Below are 12,877 nucleotides of genomic sequence, written 5' to 3' on the forward strand. Positions count from 1 at the left end.
TTGAAATTTCCAAAATTTTATTTTCTCATCTGTTAAATATACAACTCTTCTCATACAATCATTATGTTAGAATAGAAATTTCAAGATGCATACATAAGAAAACACAACGGCACTAGAATGTGAGATAGTGTCCTTAAGATTGATTTTCCTCCTTGTGTAATATCTTAAAAAGGGGAGTTGTGGTCCCCCCGTGCTATGAGGTTCCAGAGGAAGCTGGTGGCCAGCAATTAAATACATGTAAAACAACAAATACATTCATTGATATGAGAAAAATTTTGACAGCATTCACTTGTATTGAAATGTTTAGGAAGAATCTTTGCGCGTAGAAACAGTAAACAGATTACATTCAAGCCATTACATTATTCCACGTACTCCTCCTTGGTTTTGTATTCAAGTTTCATCAATATTATTTTCTTGAGGCAATTCAACACTCCTACACACAGGTTTTGGCAGTAGCAAGGGCTGAAGACACTGGGTTAGTGATTATCCATCTGCTAGGTAACGAGTGCTTCGACCCGTGGGTGTGGGTCCAAATGGTCCAACACTTCCCTTCCAGAGGTGTGAGTGTACATTTAGAATGTGTTGTACACTATTGTATATTTCTCTAAGTGAAAGGTTAGTCAAATATTGTTTGACTTCCTGGCCAGAATCAAGGCTGCTCGAGACGGAACTTTCTGGGAAGGAAGAATGTCGAAACCCGGGATTTAGAATCCAAAACACTGATGGATCGCGGTCGAGTTGGGGCTTTTTCTTTGGCCTTTAGTCCCAGGATGAGACCTTGCAAGGGGCTTTATTAAGTATTTTGGGTGGTTTAAAAAAAAAAACAAAGAAACAAAAAAAAATAAAGCTGAAAAAAAAAAAAAATCCTATGAGGAAATGGTGATTATCCAATCCAGTCACCACAGCAAACACGTGTAGACTCAACCTCTAGGGGAGATGACGATGTGCCAATTCTTCCAGCTCTCCCTGTGTCTCTGTGAAAATCTAACAAAAAGTGAATACGTTTTTCCTGTAAGTCACCCATGTCTTCTCCTTCATGTCTTTCTTCAAAAATATGACATGCTCCCACTGTGACGTTTTATCTTTTTCCTTTTTTGTCACTTCTAAGACAAAAACGAGCTGTTGCTCGAGTCTTTCCTGGTGTCGCAAGTAATCCCGCTGTCTACCACGAGGAGAAAAAAGGCCGCTTGCAGTGGAAGGTTTGCGTGAAGGCGTTGCCCAGGGTGACCACGCGTCCCTGCCCACCAGAGCGGCTGCGTTCCACAACTACGCGGGGCATCTGTACCAGCTGGATGGGGCTCTTCCCATCCTTGAGAGCCTGTGTCAGGTTCAAAACCTTGAGGGGGTGAAAACACAAGTCATGTATAATCACACTTTTGAAAAAATGTTGCGGATCTAGTGAGAGAGAAACACAAATTGATAGTTTTAATCCAGTAAGCGATTGCATGTCACAGCAGGATGTTTCTTCAACATGCCTGAGCCATTATTTGTTTAAGGAAACTTTTAAGTTTATGGTCCTTATTGTTCACTTTATCTTCTTAGCAGAAACACTCAAGCACTAATTGGGTTCCTAATATTTTTCCTTGAGTTTTACAGTTTAATAGTACACTGGGTAGCCAACATGCCAGAAATGAGAGCATGAAAGTGTCATGAATCTTCATCTGGCTTCATTTGAACATGAGCAACACTTTAGGTCCTTCAGTGTTATTATTCAGTCGAGGTGCACAATGATTGTCCATGGATGCAAAGTATAAGAATATGAAAACAGAAACGCTTAAGACAGGAATCTGCTTTATGAGATTCAAATGGATGATGGAGAGATTAAAAAGGGAAAAGTGGAAGGCAAACAAAGTGGGGCACACACACAAATAGAGGGAGGGAGAGAGAATCAAAACAGGATGCAAAAGAAAGGCGCACACAAGAAACTATATTTGAGAATGTTACTAAGGAAGGAAACAGCCAGAAATTTGAAATGACAGGACCCAACAGAGGCATAGGAGCAACAGTTTAGAAGAAAAAACTGAAGTCCTGTAAACGTACCTGCCCTCTCATGACAGACATCTGACGTTCAAACATGGTTTTGTCAAAACCTTTATCTGTCTGATGAAGAAAGTATTCACGTTAGCAAGTGTTACCGAATCAGAAAAAGGGAAACTAAATGAATGTTGAGAGGGTCGTCCTGTACCTTGAACATCTCATGGAGGTCTTCACAGAGGTCCTGGACAAAGTTCATGTCGGAGAGACGAGACAGCACCAGGTCTCTGGTCTCCTGTGAGAAGGCCACCTTGGCCTGGGGGAGCCAAGCCCAGTGGAAGGGGTCTGACAGAAGGACAGTTAGTTATGAGCTCACAAATGGGAAAATAAAGTGGTCTGCAGGCAAATGTCTGTCAATTCAGCTAGTGTGAATTCTAAATTCCCTTACAGCATAAAAACAAAGGAAATAAGGAGAAAATACTAGGAAAATAGCCATGCCAGCTGGATTTGACAAAAAACTGACAGCAGGTGTTTGACTCAAAAATTCTGGACGAAAGTCAGTAAACACAACATGGTAATCGCTTTACGAGGTTCCGTCACTTCAGTATCAACAACACTGGTGTTGATGGCTAGGCTGGCAACCCCAATGGGCCTAATTTACTTCAAACCGCTCAACTAGATTCAAGCTGGATCATTTCAGGTAAAAACAGGTAAAAACGTTTCTCTATCAGGACTTTTTATTGCTCTGATGCCCCAGATCAGGTTGGCAGCAAGTTAGGCTATGCAGTGTGTGTGTGTGTGTGTACGTTTGTGTGTCTCTGTCCATTAAAAAAAAAAAAAAACCCTCACTAACCCAAGCTTACTGTTCTGTATATTTCCTGTGCATCGTGTATTTGCAAGTGTATTAGCAGTCCCTATGTCCTCTATTGTAAGTCGCTTTGGATAAAAGCGTCTGCCAAATGCAATGTAATGTAATTTCTTTTAAAATGTCTATGCTCCTCTTTCACAAAATTAGATTACCATTTATTCAATTTTAATAACTTCACCCAGTTGCCAAACTTAAGAAAACGGACTTTCAGGAGCGGTCATTAAACGTCAGCTTGTGCACACAGGGTGCGAGCTATGACGGGCAGGAGCAGAACACGAGAATGGAAACAAACCAAAAAAAAAAAAAAGAACAATGAGAGGAAAGAAACATACAGGCTCTCCATTCATCGGGATGTTTAAAGGGGAAAGCCAGGCCGTTGTCGATGGCTGCGATCTTGATGCAGGGGTCTGGACTGTTCTCTGGCCACTCCGCATCCTACAGTGGGGATGGGGAGGAGGATCGTAGAGAACATTGCAAAGATGACGGAGTGATGAATGACTAATGACACGGGAGGTTACTGATCACTGTCAAAGGTCTGATGAGTTGGACAGAAGGAGCACAACCTTTTGCTCATTTATCAATAGGTGCCACAGAATGATTGATGAGAGAGATAGTAATCAGGCTGTCTTAACCAGCAAGGTCACAAGGGCATAAGCGTGTGTTTCTGAATTAAAGCTCAAGCTATTCCCAGTTGGCTATTGGGTATGGCCTGTTTGAAATGGAAAAAAAAAAACAAAACTGAAAAACTTATCAACAAATATCATTGAGTGAACCACGCCACGACAAACACGTTTTAAGAATTTGTTGAATTTGCCTTGCCTTTTGTCCCTCTGCTTCTCCGGGCTTCTCATACTTGATCAACCAGTTGTCATTTCCTCGATCTAAGGAGGAACGAAAGGAGTGGTACATTAGTTGCAGTGATTAAATGAAGTTTTTTCCAATGGTGACTTAGAAACATGAAATATGAAGTACAGATAAATGCAAATGTTCTGAAGTAGAATGGTTTATAATGGAAAAAAAGAAAAGAAAATCACTGAAATTACTGCAGCGTTTGTTCAGTTTAGAAACAGGGAAATAGTCGGATGACTGGACTGTGAAACAACTTTGAGTCTTGGTGTAATGAACACCCTGCTAAGATGTCAACAAGGACACAACCTCACCTGTGTTTCGGATGACGTAGTCCAGCACTACCAGTCGCTCGAACTGTGACTGCAGCTGCTTCCTGACATTCTCCGGCAAAGGCTCTGCTTCGAAGCGCCGCAGCCAGTAGTCTGCTTCACGATAACCCTCCACAAACAGCTGGAACGAGCCGACCTGGAGGACAAAATGCTGCCGTGTCAATGGCGCCATTTTGGCATTTGATGTTCTGCAAAGGAATAAGCAGCTTCATATCATAAATACTTTCATCTGAATTAAAGGGTTTACTCTTTGTTTTTATAAAGCTTTAATTGCGCTCCTTCTCCTTTAACGTCCCTTGATGACGGAGGCTTCCCAGTGTCCTCTTCCTCCTATACATTTCTGTTGTTTAAACATGCAAAACTTTAGTCACTGAGTGTTTTCACATGAGCCTCATATGTAATCCTTATCTGCCAAAATAGCGATGTCAAAAGATTGAACCATCAGCTTACACCCAACTTCCTCATTCCACTTCAAGTAAATTTTTCACATCCAGCTTCCACATCGAGCTCTGTGGCATCTAGAACACATCGTGTGCATCGTGCTATTCCTGATTACAATGGAAGCAAGAGCAAGCACGTGCACGCACACGTGCGCATACACACACACACAACTGTTTGAAAGATCCTGAAATAACTTTAAAGAAAATTGAATTTATACTTCCACTGACCTTATTTCAATAAATCTGACTTTTCAGGCAAGACAAATGTCTGGTTCACACGTCCTGCATGAAGAGAACATCTGCGTTGTCTCGTGGGAATGCTATGGCTCACACACTCGTGGTCATCACACAGACACTGTGTCAGTGTCCTTACTGCTCTGCTGCTACTCAAAGCCCTCCATTTCTAGCAAGTTTGCCTCAGAGTTTTTACACTTTAGCAGGCAGATTTGCAAAATAGAAACTCCACTCATCTGAAAATGTACAGAGCTGATTAATTCTCACGGTTCTGCTAATGCTAGGGGGAAAAAGGGCTGATTCGAATATATTTCACAGTAAGCACAGACATGCTTAAGCATTTCACTTTTAAAGGGATGACAGAGCATTGATATTGTCGGACAAATAAGTCCGCAATGAAATTACAGTGAGATGAGCATATCTGATGTCATCACAACTAGCAGGACAACGGTTTACTGTCGACTTATACAAACATTAGCGTGCAACGATATTAGGGGGAAACTCCCAACTCTCCCGTTTAATTAACACAGTCCATAGGAGACTCGCGTCTGTGTGGCTGCATTAACTTGTTACTGTGACTGTAAAGAAAACCAAGGGGGGCTGAAATGACTGACACAGACATGGGACTTATGAATGGACTGAAGCATGTATGGTGAGTTCTCTGCTGTCACAAGCAGCTACTTCATTTATTGAAGTACACAAGTTGACACCGAAAGGCACTCCACCAAAAATGAACATATACTGTTGGGCGGTCTGCTAAATTCTGAGAGTTCAACTTTAGTGTTTTTAAAATCAGTTGCTTTACATTTTTGCAGGTCACTGATAGCCAGATATTGCAAAAAGAAAAATCCAGATTGTAGCTTTATCAATAATGAAAGACCTCCGACTGGGATGGAGGGGGCTGGGGGTCAACAAATAACCAGTTACCTTAGGAGGAAGTCCCACTCGGTGAAAACGTCGTCCAACTTTGGGAACCTTTTCTAAAGCGTACTTCTTGCCCCTGGATTTGGCTCTATCTATGGCATTGTAGTGGAATGTCTCACTGGCCAAATACACCACCTGATAGAGAAGTGAAAAATCTCAACATTCTGGTAAAAAAAAAAAATAATAATAATAAGGCTACTGTATTAAAACAATCACATCTTCATGCAGACTTTGGAATTCAATGTGTGTTCACCTCTTCTACACTCACAAGACCACAAACATCAGCTTCAGGAACAGCGAGATGCATCACACTGTAAATCGCACAATCGTTGGATCTCGAGACCAACCTTGGTTTTTGGCACTACTCCCAGGCCAAGTTTTGTGTCGACCAGTGAAGCGGCTGCCTCTGAGAGGTAACCCTGGTTGGGCAACAAGCATCCGCGCCCGAAGCAACATGGACAGCACAGCTGGCAGGAGAGAGAAAAGCCATGGGTTTAGGCAGAGGACAGCTGAGACGCATGTAGTCAGGGCAGATTTAACGCAAAAAGAGTACCTTATGAAAGTATTTGGTCCATTTGGGGTTCAGATGACCGTACGGTTCCTCTGACTTTGGTTTGAAAACACCTATGATTTTCTGGGGAAAAAAGAAGACAATGATGTGTTGCCAAAAATCCCTCCTGATAACCATTGACTTGAGAAATGGCAGCAGGTAACTGCAAGATGCCCCACCACAGCAAATCTGTCAACATAACTTCATATATACTGTAATGTATTACCTCGTTCAGCTCTAAATTACTCATGTTTACTGCTCCTAAATGTGCTGGTGAAGCAGTCACACTGACCAACAATGTCATAAAAACAGACCATAAATTTTGCTTCTGACTAGCAGAGGGGAGTGTATTTTAGCAGCCCCCTGTTTTCTTATACAGGTCTGTTTAGGACTACCAATTCATATACATACACACATACATATATTTACATCGACAAGATATTTATTGTACAAATATCAATTCTGTATTGCCAATCGATATTGACAATTAATGAGAATTATTTAACAAGTGCAAGAGGAATATTATTTCTATTGTACTTGATATTTGTTACTGTGATGCTACCCATTGTAAGTCAAAGTCTATTTTTATTATTCTGCACATTGACTGTTACAAATGCACTGGGGGTTGAAATGAAAATGTCAGAACTGACTGTGTGATGCGGTAATTTTTTCTACTCATATTGCATTTCCACACAAAATTATATTTAAGTTTATTTTAGAATTCATCCTTAGTCATTAAATTGACCCTCCACTCACCCCTTTTGGGTCTTTGACAAAGTAACTCCCACTCGAACCCTGAGAAATCCTCTCTGGAAAGGCACCGTTTTCGATCGCCTGTTCCGCCCTTTGAATGATATCTGCAAACTCGGGATCATCAGGAAAATGATTGAAGTCCCCGCTGTTGGTGCCTAAGAAGATAAAGGTTAATTTCACTCATGCTGCACATCTGTGCATCAATCAGTGTATTGACAGTTGGACCGTAGAAGGAGAGGAGTGGACAAAAGAAAGGGGAGGTTGGAGGGCAGTTAAAGCCATTTGTTAGAGTGGTGGGGAGAGACAAAGATCGATTTTTATGAGGCCACCCCCTGAATGCAGAGGGAGGAGACGGGAGCAAATGACAGAGACATAAAAATGATAACAAGGAAATAACAACTGGGATCTGGGTTGTTTCACTGTAGACACCAGTGAAGGGCAATACGGAGAGAAATGAAGATCAGGATGTTCAAGAGTCCCTTTGTGCATCTGCTGATTAAAAAAAAAAAAATAGATATATATCTTGGGAATTTGGTCATTGCTTGCTTGTTTAAAAAATTTCAAGCTTTTTGGGCGATTAATTGCTGCATTGTTAGAAAAATGGAAATTATTACTAACTGATATGCAAGTTAATTGATGGCGGATATTGGTGATGTTGCTATGGTTTTATAGTTCACTCACTGCCAATTTACTCATGGCATTTTCCCATTACTTCCCCCAACCAATCAGTAAATCTAACAGAGATCATATTCTTTGATGGGATACAATATCACCAGATATTTATTTTATTATTCAAGTCAGCACTATTTGGCATCCTTCAGCCTTCACCTGCATAACACAACATGAGCTGACATAAAAAAACAGGATAACGCCCGTCACCCAAAATCCACTAACCTCAATGTTTGCTCTGATGTCTTTCTCTAAAAGCCTCACAGTGAGCACATGAGGTGCTTTCATGCTAGGCTGGCCTTCTATTTCGTGCTCCATTTATTACTCACTAAGCCCAGGTCATCAAAAAACATTTTTTTACCAACTCTTTACAAGGAGCCAAAAATAGAGCTCTCCTCAAGCAAAAACACCCACCAGCAGATTCGATGCGGCGGCAGTGACAGTGTACCGCCGGACCTGACAGCCACCTTCCACAAGGATCCAACTTTATTTACCTGAGTTAAGAACCACACAGGGCTTGGCAGTTCCTGCTCCTGCCCCTCCTCAACGTGGAGCATGTGAAATGTGTTTACTTTACACACAAGCTATTACATGATGACATGGTTTGCATCAGCAGATGACCGATATGGCGTTATTGAGTGGAAAGAATAAATGCTGCTATTTTTGATAGCTATTTTTGATAACAACTGCATTGTTATTTTGCATCTGATGAGTTTAAATTAACTTTTTAAAGCTCTAACGATAGAAACTAAACGTAGCCTAAGAATGTTCTGTTAATTTTCAATTTCTAATTGATATTGTCTGAACTGTTGAGTGTCACGTAAGAGTAAAAAAAGTCATCAATGGAAAAGTGGACTAAATTGGATTCCTCTGCTGATGGGTGCGATAGTGGTGCCAATTTACAGGAGTTACATGAATAAATTAATAGCTCAAGCACATTGTCTGCAACAGGGGCACACTAACCGTGCTGAATCTAGAAACAAAAACAAGAAAAGCTATTATTCCCCACTGTAGTTGGGACAACCTAGGGTTATCTGACAGATTGCTAACGAACTGCTTTAACACCACTCTGCAGCTGAAACAAAATGGTCATGACTGTCACTGTGGCGTTATCATGTAATTAGGACTGTTATCAATTCTGGAGATAGATTGAGACGATGTCCTGTTTCTCGCCTCAAAGCAGAAAAGGTTTTCATCGGCTCAACAAAAAGCCTGTATATAATTCAATTTGTTTATTCAGCTGTCTTGTATGATGAAGTATGTGTGTCTACATTCAATTGTCCTATCATCGGAAGGAGTCTGATAATGCTGCTGTGCATTGTGACCGCAGAGTGCAGCAGTGTCTCATTCACTTCATTATTCTCACCGCAGCCTCAGAAGAGGCAGGTTAAGGAATACAAGCGATTTCTTTCTCTCTGCGGAATTGCCTCTCCATCATCAGCATGCACGACACTGGGCTACTGAGCATTCGTGCGCTACCCGACATGTGTGTTTTAGCTTCTCACGTGGACCTCCTGCATTTTTAATGTCTGTCTTTCTGCAGAAATCCTTCTTAGCAGGAGCGTGGCGCACTCTCCACAGTCTACTTTGAGAAAAAATCATTTTAAAAGCACCCACTGAAGTGTTCATACAAGATGAATTTTAATTAGACAGCTACAATGTGTCTGATGTCGCCGAAGCATTAAAAGGCTTAATCCATATTCTGGTTTCAACAATCAACATCACATCAGATATTGGATGCGGAGCAAGATAGGTGCGCTGTCTGACCAGCTCGGGCCTCAACACCTCATAAAGATCCACATCAACACGAAGAATAAAATGGAACCAGGTAGACACATCAGCATTTGGTGAATGGTGATGTTGACAGAATAACAGAAGGTTGTCAATTTTGATTTCACAAGACCATTCCACCCCACTTAGAGTGTCAGTTCAGCCAGCCTGCTCTATGATCTTACTGACTGCACTGCACTGTAATGTAATGCAGCTGCGATGGTCTGATTTACATATTTTCTTGGCCCTGCTTACCGGGTATAACATACTCTCTTAATTGCCTAAAAACAATCTATAAGCCTGTGTTGCTTTTACAAACACACATTACATAACATTCAGTGTTATTGATATTTTTTTGTGACAGACACTGCTGTCAGCTACAGTTAGAAATTCATCCATCCATCATCTGCCGCTTATCCCACTCAGGGTCGCGGAGGATGCTGGAGCCTATTCCAGCTGCCATCGGGCAGGAGACGGAGTACACCCTGGACTAGTCGCCAGTCAATCATAGGGCCACATACAGACAGACAACCCTTCATTCTCTCATTCGGGGCAATTTTTCAAATTGATCTGCATGGTTTTGAACTGTTTTGGAGGAAACCCACACAAACACAGGGAGAAAATGCAAACTCCACACAGAAAGGTCCCTTGTTCTTCGTGCTATAAGGCCAAAGGACTAACCACTGTGCCACCATACCGCCCTACAGTCAGAAATTGAATAACAGAAATAATTTGTGAAAGTTGTGTCTCACCTACAAAGACCCACATAGGTTTCATCCACGTTCTGTGAGACATGAAAGACCAGAATATAACTGCCAGCTTCCAGCAGAGAGTGCTATGATTTGCAGAGAAATATGGTTAGATAGTTCCGAGATAATGTGACTGAGTGTGAGACTAGTTGGACGGTGAACATGTAATTCTACACCTGAACAGCGTGGTTCATAAAGGCCTGAAGAGGTGGGATGTTGTCACTTCCAAGCCAAGAGAGACAAATTAGGAGGAGTGAATAAGAGGGTAACAACTGCTGGAGAAAGAGGCTGAAGAGAATGAGGTGGGTGGTGTGAGGAGGAGTAATGTTTTTAATCCAATTAGCAGGAAAAGTCTGAATGTGGCTGCTTCCAAGGCAACTAGATAACCTTTTCCCCTCACAGAATCCTGCCAATGAATGCAGAAACCACTAATCAAACGTGAAAAAATAGATTTTTTTGTATGTGTGGGAGGAGGGGGGGCATAATTTTATTTAATGGTATAACATCTAACTAAAGATAAGATCTCCCTCAGCAACTGCCAAGTCAAAAATGGATGCATTAAAATAATTCTTAATTAATCTACAAAAGTGCATGAGTTGGTCTGTTTAATGAGGGTCTTGGACAGGTGCAAAAAAAGAGCACACACATCGTGGCAGAAAGCCCTCTCATTTAAGTCTTTCTGTCAAAACCTACTCTAAAGTTAGTGGTTAGGACTAAGGCCATTAACAAACCAGCGGCTCAACATGAGTGACTGGAGCTAATGCACGACTTCCACCTTGAATAGAACTCAGAACCTGCACAGACTTCTAACCTTCGATAAAAGTAAGTCTGATAAGTTGCTTCCCCTTTCTTTTTTTCTTTTGGGAAAGTTTGTCTGAGAGGGGTGTGTGTGTGGTTGGGGGGGGGGGTTACTTTGACAAGTTCAATAAAGTTCCTCAAACCATTTGCTTGAGAGTATACAAATGAAACCAGGGACAATGTATTATAATGGTATGTCATTTAAAAGGTTTCCAGTCTGATACTCTTGGCAGCTGATACATTTGTCCCCTATGATTTGCCTCCTCGGTTGAAGGGCCACACAGTGTGTCAGGTAAACAGGTGAATGTTCCAGCTCACCTCCTGATAACGTGGACAGATTGCATAAGACCTTTTCTGACAGGGTGGCTCACCGTGAACAGACGGTGGAAACATGCGAGTAACGCGTTACACAGTAACGCGAGTGAGAATTCTAACTGCAATAAGTTACGTGCCTGGAACAGAATGTGCCCCTGGAACCTTCAGACACCCCCGGGGGAGCACACGGTTCATTTGTGACGGTATAACGAGAAAGAAACGAACTCAACACGTTGCTCTGCATTGTGATCTAACGCTGAACCCAGGGAGTTGTAATTTCCCCCCAATGCAGTCAGCTTCTTAAGTGGATTTTCATTGAGCAACCCTTTCATATCTGCATACTAACTCGTAAGCGCTTGCTCTAAATGCGCCTCTAAGCCCCCGATCTGGAGCAGGTATCTTACCAGGGGAGGCCAAGGTGTCTTTATCGGACGAAGAGCTGTGTCTGTTCCGCCTGCTCCGCTTCTCTCGAACGCCCCGCGTCGGCGACGCGCTTCCTGATAAGCACGGCAACAACAGCGCCTCTTCGCCGGAGCCGTCCGTCTCCAGCTCGGTCAGGACGCTTTCACAAGAGTCCGGGATACGAACGGCCACTCCGGGGTTCGAGGGGAATTTAAACCCATTTACACCCCTGTCCGATAATATATCAGGAGGGTCTTTTGTTTGAAAGTGAGATTCCGGCGCAGGCACCTCTGTCGCTGCGCTGTCCAGAACAGGCTCGCAGGTTTCTGTTGGGTCGCATTCTGACATCATTGTCGCTCAGTTCTTTCCCCAAGAAATTAAATATACATATGACTAAATATAATTCTTTTCGATGTATCAAAACGCACCCCGTGCCTTGAAAGAGAACATAAACACAAATGTAATCATTCGAAACCAGCGGCTTTCACTCACGGATACGTCCACATAATCGGTCTGCTGCTTCCTATGTAGTCCATTGCGCATGCGCCCTAGTGTTGCATTCATGCGCGCCCTGTAAATTCTGAAATATCGCGATAATATGTATTGCGCGGGTGCTTTTAGAACACTTCTATTCAATGTGGCCGTTAAAAACAGCCTTGTTACGTTTTATTTTGACATACAAATCAGATCCACAAACCTCGTAAATTCATAAGTCAACTCACAGCTGAAGCCCACTGGAAATCCTCATTGATCATGCGCGTTTATGCTTTTAGAAAATCTACGGATAAAGGTATTTAACCGGTTCCAATTTCTTTTTTGTGATTACTATCAATCATTTGTCTTTGCCATAGTTGGATTTTAAGCTATTGCTATGCCGTGTTTCGGCTCAATAGAGCGAATAGCCCAAAACCACAAAGCGAAAAAACAGGGTCTTTGAACCATACATGTTCTTCAAATATCTAATCTAATAGTCAACATTCGGATGTCTTGGTAAAAAATGTTAATTGGTCACTCCATCTCAAAATGTCATCGAGTCCAAGTGTGATGATGCCTTGTGTCACTTTGTGAGTGAGAATTCTGCATTTATTTATGACCACTAGATGTCAACAGTGACACGCAAATGATGACGTGCAATGCGTTGATGGAAAAAATGGATTAGTACAGTTTGGTCAGGATTGAAATAACTGCGACTGAAATTAATTAAGGCCAGGCTCTATTAGCCCTACTGTGTCAAAAAAAGAACCCACTTCAAC

General features: G+C 42.0%; 1 protein-coding gene across 1 annotated transcript; it reads right to left on the reverse strand.

Annotated features, from left to right (window-relative positions):
• pi4k2b (phosphatidylinositol 4-kinase type 2 beta) lies at positions 1–12,117 on the reverse strand. Its single transcript, XM_086142727.1, has 11 exons — positions 11,627–12,117; positions 6,925–7,076; positions 6,172–6,252; positions 5,966–6,085; positions 5,622–5,753; positions 4,003–4,156; positions 3,662–3,723; positions 3,175–3,277; positions 2,186–2,319; positions 2,041–2,100; positions 1–1,336 (listed from the first exon to the last, which is right to left on the reverse strand). The coding sequence occupies exons 1-11, from the start codon at positions 11,973–11,975 to the stop codon at positions 1,163–1,165; spliced, it is 1,521 nt and encodes a 506-aa protein (XP_085998853.1). The 5' UTR covers positions 11,976–12,117; the 3' UTR covers positions 1–1,162.
• Between the last annotated feature and the right edge of the window lie 760 nt (positions 12,118–12,877).

The sequence above is a fragment of the Fistularia commersonii genome, chromosome 35 (genome assembly GCF_037954325.1).
Source record: "Fistularia commersonii isolate RoL2024-O1a breed Wild chromosome 35, RoL_Fcom_v1.0, whole genome shotgun sequence".
Taxonomy (NCBI): Eukaryota; Metazoa; Chordata; class Actinopteri; order Syngnathiformes; family Fistulariidae; genus Fistularia; species Fistularia commersonii.

Bases quoted from the DNA above. Each gene is read 5' to 3' on its own strand.
- pi4k2b (XM_086142727.1), bottom strand. From the start codon at position 11,975: ATGATGTCAGAATGCGACCCAACAGAAACCTGCGAGCCTGTTCTGGAC. The intron at 3,724-4,002 runs GTGAGGTTGTGT...GTTCCTCCTTAG, and splicing joins CTACGTCATCCGAAACACAG to ATCGAGGAAATGACAACTGG. The intron at 2,320-3,174 runs GTATGTTTCTTT...TCCTTCTGTCAG, and splicing joins TCCCGATGAATGGAGAGCCT to ACCCCTTCCACTGGGCTTGG.